This window comes from Brassica oleracea, chromosome C4, assembly GCF_000695525.1.
Source record: "Brassica oleracea var. oleracea cultivar TO1000 chromosome C4, BOL, whole genome shotgun sequence".
NCBI lineage: Eukaryota > Viridiplantae > Streptophyta > Magnoliopsida > Brassicales > Brassicaceae > Brassica > Brassica oleracea.
In genome coordinates this window covers 17023570-17033037 of record NC_027751.1, presented here as the reverse complement: position 1 = coordinate 17033037, position 9468 = coordinate 17023570, and the positions used below count along the sequence as shown (strand labels likewise).

At 42.2% G+C, this 9468-nt stretch overlaps 1 protein-coding gene across 1 annotated transcript; it reads left to right on the top strand.

Moving 5' to 3' along the window:
- Nucleotides 1-6362: 6362 nt before the first annotated feature.
- Nucleotides 6363-8931, top strand: LOC106338271. The gene is made up of 9 exons (XM_013777289.1): nucleotides 6363-6653; nucleotides 6942-7215; nucleotides 7424-7538; nucleotides 7609-7733; nucleotides 7844-7925; nucleotides 8005-8116; nucleotides 8208-8350; nucleotides 8420-8540; nucleotides 8632-8931. Exons 1-9 carry the CDS (start codon nucleotides 6363-6365, stop codon nucleotides 8929-8931), a joined length of 1563 nt encoding a protein of 520 aa, XP_013632743.1.
- Nucleotides 8932-9468: the final 537 nt, after the last annotated feature.

Genomic DNA, 9468 nt, shown 5'->3' with positions numbered 1-9468 from the left:
ACAAAAGACGAAGAAAATACAGAAAAGGTTTTTGATTGATTTCGGACAGAACCTTTTGAAAGGCTGCCTACGTAACCCTTTCGAGGATCAAGCCGAACGTAGTTCAAGAGTGAACCAAGAGATCGAACTGCTTGTGCGCGTTCATCTGATAATCGGGTGCCAATCATGGAAACAGAGCATGTCGAGAATAATGCCTTAGAGTTTCTAAGTCTGAAAAGTTCTCCTATGTGCCTCTCGCCTAGGACTCCTTATATACTCGCTCCTAGGTCGGTTTACGCTTTTTCCTCTTATGTCCTTAAGCCATCATAACTTAAAAATGGAGATATTCCGTTTTCCCGATTTTTCTAATTATCCTCGAATACTTCGTATTTATCCGCGTAAACTTGACATTTATCTTTCCTTGCGAACCAAGCATAAACCGTCCTACGGTTTATGGGCTTTTGGTTAAGAAATCGTAAGTGGGTTTTGAGTCACGTCTTAGGTCTCATTGGGCCGTTGTTTGACTCAAAACGTTTATTACGGCTTCTTTCGATAAAAAAGAACTTTCCGCGGTTTTTATCGTAAAGTTCGATTGATGACTTCAAATGACAAGAAACATGAAATGGGTTAGCTACGGTCTTCTGGAGATAGCATTAAAGAGTAGACGAGAATGCATTTATTCGTGTCATATCGATTTTTAAGAAAGCACGGTCGCTACGTAGCGACCGAGCCATGTACGTGCTGGGTCGCTATGTAGCGACCAAGCTTCGGGGAGAGCTCGGTCGCTACGTAACGACCGAGATTCGGTGAGACCTCGGTCGCTACGTAGCGACCGAGTTTCGGTGAGAGCTCGGTCGTTACGTAGCGACCGAGCCGTGTACATGCTCGGTCGTTACGGCTCAGTCACTACGTAGCGACCAAGCCGTGTACGTGCTCGGTTGCTACGTAGCGACCAAGCTTCGGTGAGAGCTCGGTCGCTACATAGCGACCAGCTTTTGCGCTTGTTGCTACGCGGCAACCTTGTTCGAGTCTTTCTCCGATTTTTCGTGAATGTGTTTTCTCCGCAAGATTCTTCGTAAAAATAAATCTTTTTCTAAGATTTATTTTTCGTAAAAACGTTCATGCCGATTTTTACGGAATTTCAGACATTGATTCCGTCGTGACCGATTTTGATCCCAACAATGAGGTCCAGTTCATCAAGAGCAACAAGCGTCAGGCTGCGACTGCTCTGGCTTCCTCTTCTAAAAAGAAGTCACGGGCTTCGGGATCTACCCCGAGGGTTTCTCCTACGTCGTCGAACGATCCAGCCACAGTTTTGGTCAATCTCAACACTAAGATGTTCCCTCTGACTCCTGTGATTCTTCCAGAGGGGGATTCTTTGGCTTCCATCCAACTCATCCAGGGTGATCTACTTCAGGTAACGTGCTGTCCTCCTTTTAATTTCTTCTGGTATCTCGTTTGCTAATGATCGATTATATTTGCAGGCAATGTCTCAGCTGTTCCATCTTGGTGAGAGGATGGATGAACATGCTTCGCTCAAAGTTGATCTGGCTGAGTTGACTTCTCAGCTACGTGAAGAGAAGAACAACGTTCTTGCCAAGGAGAAGGAGATCAAAGCCTTGAAGTTTAAGATGAGGCTGGTGCACTGGCTGCAGCGGAGAACGTGTACATGAGGGAGCAGTTGGAGCAGCGAGAGGAGGAGGCATGCAATTTGAGAGGTGCTGCGGAGATCTTTGATGCTGAGAAGAATATGACGGTGAATGGCGCAATAGTGGTAGCTCGCTGGGAGCTAATGAAGGAGTGGCTCAACCATCAGACGGACAGATGGGACCTTGAGGGTGAGCTGGAGCAATACAAGATGGTGAAGACCTCTGAACCTGAGTTCCAAAGGCTCCATGCTCCTACCTTCGAGGGAGAGCCATTGCTTCCCAGCGCGACTGAGACCGAGAAGACTCCGGAGCCCGTCGCCGATGATCCTCCTGCCTCCGGATCCTTATCTGAACTCTTTAACCCCTTAGGGGTTTCTTTTGTGTTGTATATGCCCTCTGCGAGGGTTTAAAACTTATATTCAGGCCTTCTGCTTGATGAAGCAGAGATAGCTGCATCCCGCCGAGTAGAGCTTCTTGTTCAAACACATGAGTAAGTTATTCTATATCCTCCTCCAAATTCACATATGGTTTATTTTACTACACGAGTTTGTGTTGTTACAGCGATCCTGTGATGAAGTTGTCTATAATCCCGCCGAGTAGAGCTTCTTGTTCAAACACATGAGTAAGTTATTCTATATCCTCCTCCAAATTCACATATGGTTTATTTTACTACACGAGTTTGTGTTGTTACAGCGATCCTGTGATGAAGTTGTCTATAATCCCGCCGAGTAGAGCTTCTTGTTCAAACACATGAGTAAGTTATTCTATATCCTCCTCCAAATTCACATATGGTTTATTTTACTACACGAGTTTGTGTTGTTACAGCGATCCTGTGATGAAGTTGTCTATAATCCCGCCGAGTAGAGCTTCTTGTTCAAACACATGAGTAAGTTATTCTATATTTGCAGGCAATGTCTCAGCTGTTCCATCTTGGTGAGAGGATGGATGAACAAGCTTCGCTCAAAGCTGATCTGGCTGAGTTGACTTCTCAGCTACGTGAAGAGAAGAACAACGTTCTTGCCAAGGAGAAGGAGATCAAAGCCTTGAAGTTTAAGATGAGGCTGGTGCACTGGCTGCAGCGGAGAACGTGTACATGAGGGAGCAGTTGGAGCAGCGAGAGGAGGAGGTATGCAATTTGAGAGGTGCCGCGGAGATCTTTGATGCTGATAATAATATGACGGTGAATGGCGCAATAGTGGTAGCTCGCTGGGAGCTAATGAAGGAGTGGCTCAACCATCAGACGGACAGCTGGGACCTTGGGGGTGAGCTGGAGCAATACAAGATGGTGAAGACCTCTGAACCTGAGTTCCAAAGGCTCCATGCTCCTACCTTCGAGGGAGAGCCATTGCTTCCCAGCGCGACTGAGACCGAGAAGACTCCGGAGCCCGTCGCCGATGATCCTCCTGCCTCCGGATCCTTATCTGAACTCTTTAACCCCTTAGGGGTTTCTTTTGTGTTGTATATGCCCTCTGCGAGGGTTTAAAACTTATATTCAGGCCTTCGTGCCTTTTAATTTATTTTGTAAAACGTTGGCCCTGCTGTGGCTTTTTTCTTTTCAAAGAACTCCTTCGAATTTTTAATTTTGCTTCTAGCTTCTGCGTAGTGAACCCTTTGGCCATGCACTAGTTTCGTTTCAAAAACGGGACCTTTTTTGGTGATCTCCCTTCTTGAGAGATAGCAGTGTGCGTTCTTCAGAATTGGAGACTTAGGAGTTGGGACTCCGGGGAACAGATCATAGGTCTATTTTGAGATAACGGGGTTGCCCCGGACCTGGGGGCTCTGTGAGGTAGTCTCTTTTTGGGAACCCGGAGATTATTGTTGTGCCTGGATTCTGAATCCGAAGTTTTCAGAATACGGACTCTTGAAGTCTAGAGAATAATCTCGTAATCCGGAGACTTACACGAGGATCGGGGGATCATCGGAGATGGAGGCGCAGGGGCTCCTCACAGAGTATATGTCGATCGATTATCATCCTTGATTATTGATCGCTAGGATGGTCGATGGTCATCTACGGGTCTTTATCATTTTATCTCCAAAATGCACCAAAATCACTATTTTCCTCCAAATCACTCCAAAACCTGAAAACATACTAAAAAGACTCCAAAACAAATTATATGTATTTAAAACACCTATATACCATGACTAAAAATGGGTAAAATCCATGGTATATCAGTATGTCTCTCCTTCCACGAACTCCGTGATTCCTATGAAGGCTAAAAAATTGTTGAGCTCTTCCTCCTCACTGTCTTCTTCAGAATCTGCTTCATCGATCCCGATCAGTGATATTTCTCGACATCTCTTTTGATCATTGATACATTCAAGCTGAGTGTGTCCAATACCTTTGCAGTCGAAACATTCGATATCCCTCCACTTTTTTCCCCTTTTTCAGTTTCTGAAGTGTGTCTTTCGATGTCAGGGATACGTCGTGATGTAGATCCTATCTTCTGACCCATCTCAGATCTGCGTAAGACTTTGTAGAATCTTCTGACAAGTAGACTCATAGGATTGTTGTCCTCTGCTCCATCTTCAGCTGACACTTGCGATGTGAGAGCAATGTTTTTTCCCTTCTTTCCCCCATCCAATTCCATCTCATGAGCTCTGAGCATTCCTACCACTTCATCGAATCCTATCTCATCGGTGTTCAGCGAGACTGACATAGCTGCTTTGTATGCAATGTACTTAGCCGTGAGACATCGTATAAATTTTTTCACCAGTTTTTTGTCATTGAGCTTCTTTCCAAGGGTTAACGACTCTTTAGCTATCCCACTCAGCTGAGAGCTGAAATCTTCAATTTACTCATCTTCCCCCATCTTCAGATTTTTGAACTTGGAGGCCAAGTAGTCCATCCTTGAGCTCTTAACCTTCGACGTTCCTTCAAAGTGAGTGTGAAGGATCTCCCATGCTTCTTTGGCAGTTTCGCATCCTCGGATCAGCTCAAAGTGCTTCTTTGTGACACTTGAATGTATGGCAGACAGTTCCCTTCAGTTGAACTTTGCCAGCTTCAGTTCCGTTTCAGTCTAGTCTTCTTCTAGTTTGTTGGATTCAACTTTGTCTTCATCTTTTACCTTTGGCTCGGTCCATCCAGTCATGACCGACTTCCATGCCATGGCATCTATGCCTCAAATGATCGATCTCATCCGTGATTTCCACAACCCATAGTTGGATGCATCTAGAATCACCCTTGCACTTGATACTAGTTCATGGTAGTTCTCCATTTCTTCCGCAGGATCTCACTTTTTATGCAATGAGTGGCCGTGCTCTGATACCAATTGAAAATGTAAAAACTATGGCACAAACGTAAAGCAAAAGGCATACCAGAGAATATCTCTACAAATATATGTTTATTACTAGTAATTTTTTAAAGTGTACTTACAAGTCTCTCTTTAAACAGAATCTCAACAAGATCAAGACACCTTTGACTTGTTTCTCTAGCCTCACACGTCCTAAGGTCGAATACAGTAACTCTATAACCTCTCCCCTTAGCCCTTAGTACTTTCACTCGCTTACAAGCTTATGAAACCCACTCTTATGCTAAGAATACAATTCTGGTGACAACCCTAATACATAAGTTGTAATGGAATATATACAAAATAATCAAGTCGGCTAACCTAGCCTATCTATCCAATATTTACTAACTACCCAAATATGGTAAGTTCCCTAAAACTCTTACAAAGTCTTTAAGGAACTTCCCATCGTGAGATCTCTACTCTCCAAGGTAAATCTTTTCATTCTTGCCCTCCAAGATGTCTTCACATTAATTCTAACTTGGTCAGCAATCATTTCTTCAAGTCTCGATCTTCATTCCGTCTTATTCATCCGCATGTGCACTCATTGTCGTAGACTCTGTTCATTCATTGATGTACTTGCGTCTGTATCAGAACATCCACCTCATCTTTGCATTTTCACGTTCAACATTTGAAGCGTCTCCTGCGCGTCTTTTTCCTCGTTCCCCTTCACGTAAGTGAAAGCCACTGTGGTACCTTCCGGTGCAAAACAGTAACTCACAACTCTACCAATCCCAGAGTCTCCTCCTGTAATCAACGCCACTTTTCCATGTGTATGCATTTATTACAAAACTTACAAAATCAGATTAACCAAGACTTAAAATTAATTAAGAAAAAAAAATCAATTATAAACTAGGAAATGGGATGTTAAAACACAACAAACCATATCTATATATCAATACAATACTAAAAGGGGGATATAATCCATGGGGGTGTCCACGTCCCCAAATAAAATCGACCAATAGGAGTTCAGATTTCCGCCACGTCAGACGCCTCTCCTATGTCGTTTGGGCCTCGCGTTTCACCGGCCCGATAGCGTTCAGAATCAAGAAGTTCGTGAAGCCTGTATCGCGCTTAAGTTCCCTTTCCTCTTTCCGCGAAGAACTAACCCTAATTTTCCAAAATCGATCGTCGATCCCCTTTCTCTTCCTCTTCTTTGTTTCCTACGTTAACAAATCTTTCATTGCGAACATTCAATTCTCTCCCCACTCCCCTAAACTCTTTAATCTCATTGATGGATTCTTTTCGCAATCTCCCTCTGAGATTCTATATAGATCTCTTAATCGATGTTTTATTTGCATCAAAAATTATTCTATCCTTTCGACTGCTCATTCCGATGAAGTAATACGGTGTTTCCGACTCAGTGAAAACGAACGGCGAAGCGGCGGTGCCCCCCAGTCCGGTCAAACCTGTCGCCCAAACCGGTGTCTCTTACGGCGATGTCAATCCGATGAAATCAAAAGGCGTAACGGCGGAGACGAAGAATCCGATCAAACCAATCGGCAAAACCGGTGCCTCTTCCGGTCTCAACCTCGGCGTTAGGGGCAGAGCCTCTGTCTCACCCGGCGCTAAAGGCAAAGCTATCGTCACCGACAACGTAGGGAAGGTTATTACCTTCAAAGACGTGACATTCGGGCCCCATGAAGACGAGGTACGGTTTCGGTGGATCCACTTTTGGGAGGCGTGGAATGTTCAGACGAAGGTGCTTATCGGCCTCGAAATGCTTCTCATCGATGAAGAGGTATAAACCGATATCTATGATAGAAAATTGTTTCGAAAATTGTTTATCGAATCGAATTGATTTGATATCATAACACCTGTTTGCTGATCATCGCTTTGTTAGATTAGATAATTAATATTAAGATTACTTAGCAACGAAATAGATTGATTAGATTAGATAATTAGTTGTTGTTAGCACTATCATGAGAATTTTTTTTGTTGTTCATTGCGGATTAAATATCTTAATTAATTTTATTTTCACTAGAGATATCTTGACTAACTTCTCTGATTAATTCTCGTTTGACAACAGGAAAGTGTTATCCAGGGCTTCATCCCCTATGGAAGGATTGAGACCTATTTGCCTCACATGAAAGCTTGTGCTACTTACAGACTCAGCAAGTTTTTCGGATCAAAGAGCAAGACTATTTACCGGGTAGCTGAGCCAAGTGTCACTATTAGCTTCTCATGGAACTCTGCCCTATCTGTTCTCGAGGACAGTTCGATCCGTATCCCTGCGGATCGGTTCCGTATCCATGGATTCAGAGAGTTCGATGCTTCTTCCGACTTGATAGGTGATCTTTATGGTAAGTTCTCACCTCATTACACCCCATCACTGTTTGTATTGGATTGTAGTTTAATTTGATCTTAGATAGTATGATATCATCTGATTAGATATTTTATTGATCCTGGAGTGTTTGCCTAGGATAATGTTTTCATACAGACTCAGAAATTTGGGTTTTATTGCCGGAGGTATAAGATAAAAACAATGAGTTTCAGAGTCTTCTCTTGCAGACTATATTGGCCACATCAAACTTGTGAATGGGAAGGTTCCCAGTGACAGTCTTCTGCTTGATGAAGCAGAGATAGCTGCATCCCGCCGAGTAGAGCTTCTTGTTCAAACACATGAGTAAGTATTATATATCCTCCTCCAAATTCACATATGGTTTATTTTACTACACGAGTTTGTGTTGTTACAGCGATCCTGTGATGAAGTTGTATCTCTGGGACAAAGCTGCCTTTGAGTTCTATGAAAAGTTTAAAGCATCTGGAGGCACTGCACGTGTTATCTTAGTCACCACCTTAAACCCGAAACGGTTTGGAGGTTTGTATTGCTAACTTCCATTGCTGTTTTAAGATGTTAGATATGGTTGGGGTGTTAGTTTCATTATATCAAAATTTTGCTGATGTGTCATGGGATTCGTTCTGTTATAGGCGTCCTATCTCTATCTGCCATGGCGTCTTCACAGGTGTTCCTGGATAGTGATGTCCAAGAAACACTCTTCTACCTCAGTTGGTAAGGTTTACGGTTCATGTATTGGAATGTCATTCGTGTTACTCCGCTATTGTAATGTCTGGTTTGACGTTTTTTTCAGGCTGAACTCGAACTTGGATGTTGCCAGCAGAGTTAATGCAGAGGTGGTCACCAAGCCTGAGCCAGCGACTTTGGGAGAACTCTTCTCCTATATGAATCAGGCATCCGCTAAGGTATTATAGCTCCAATGTCTGATAAATTCAACAAGATAAACTAAGTTTCTCATTGACTTTTCAAACATTTTCCCATGTTGGTTGGTTTGAGTGCACAGCAACTATTGATGGTGTTGTGCACTGTTCTGGATGGTATTATATAGGCTGCGGTGTGTGCCATACTAAGGCAACCAAAGGGCCCACAACGCTTATGTGTAAGAAGTGTGGGAAGAGTGAAATTATTGGTGTAGCGCAGTAAGTGGTTTAGATATAGTTTATACACAATCTTTGACTGCAATGGTTGTTAATGCCTCTCTGTCACAGGTCCCTGACAAAGCCCTCTGTGTATGACCATAATGATCAAGCCGTATTTGTTGTCCTTGGTGATGCTGGTGAGGAGTTGACTGGAAAGGAAGCCGCTGAATTGGTTGAGAGATACTACCAGGTAATAAGAAATATGTATGGTTATGAGATTTAGAACGTATTCTTACAAAAAATTTGAATATCTATTCTGAGAATGTCTTATTGTGTGTTAGGCCAATGATAGTGTTGGAGGGGATCACATAGTTCCAGTGCCTCAAGCTATGATTGATACCATTGGACAGACACGGAAGTTCATTGTAAAGGTATCAAATCACAATCTGACTGTCAAGACCCAGACTCTAACTGTGACAAAGGTGCTCCCACTCGAAGCCCCGAAACCCGAAGGCAACTTAAGAGAGAACGTTGGTGACGAAGCTGATACTGAGAGGGAGGATCATGCAGATGAGTCAATGAAAAGGGGTGCTGATGGGATTGAGTCAGAAGGTGTGAAGCGTGCCAAATGTGGCCAATGAATTTGCCTTTACTGGTTTTGTTTTATTTAAGACTAAGCTTTTTTTTTTCATTATCCTTGATTTGCCTTTGCATTATTATAACAACCTTGGTTATAGTCTCTTTTGCTAATAATATATACTATTAATCTCTTTTCATGTTATATATTTTGATTAAAAAATAATAATGACTATCTATATATATACGAGAATTTGGGAAAAAATGATAGATAAATCATTATACTTGGTTAAGGTGGCCGAGATTTAATGATTACGATGGAAAAAATAATAATGGTCATATTTATACGTATAATTCATCTTAATAATGTATCTTATAAACAAAAATTTTGAACAGTCCAAGTGTTACAATGTTGGGCATGTATCACATATATTCCTTCTAATTGAACAACTATTTTTTTTTATTAAGATTATGAATTGGATTAATATTTTTGGCTTACTTATTTAGTTTATCCTTTTAAATTTGAAAATATAATTGATAACTCATATAAAATTTGGTAAGCATGTTTTTAAAAACATAGAACCACACATAAGGTGTTGGAG

Bases quoted from the DNA above. Each gene is read 5' to 3' on its own strand.
- LOC106338271 (XM_013777289.1), top strand. From the start codon at position 6,363: ATGAAATCAAAAGGCGTAACGGCGGAGACGAAGAATCCGATCAAACCA. The intron at 7,539-7,608 runs GTAAGTATTATA...GTGTTGTTACAG, and splicing joins CTTCTTGTTCAAACACATGA to CGATCCTGTGATGAAGTTGT. The intron at 7,926-8,004 runs GTAAGGTTTACG...CGTTTTTTTCAG, and splicing joins ACACTCTTCTACCTCAGTTG to GCTGAACTCGAACTTGGATG.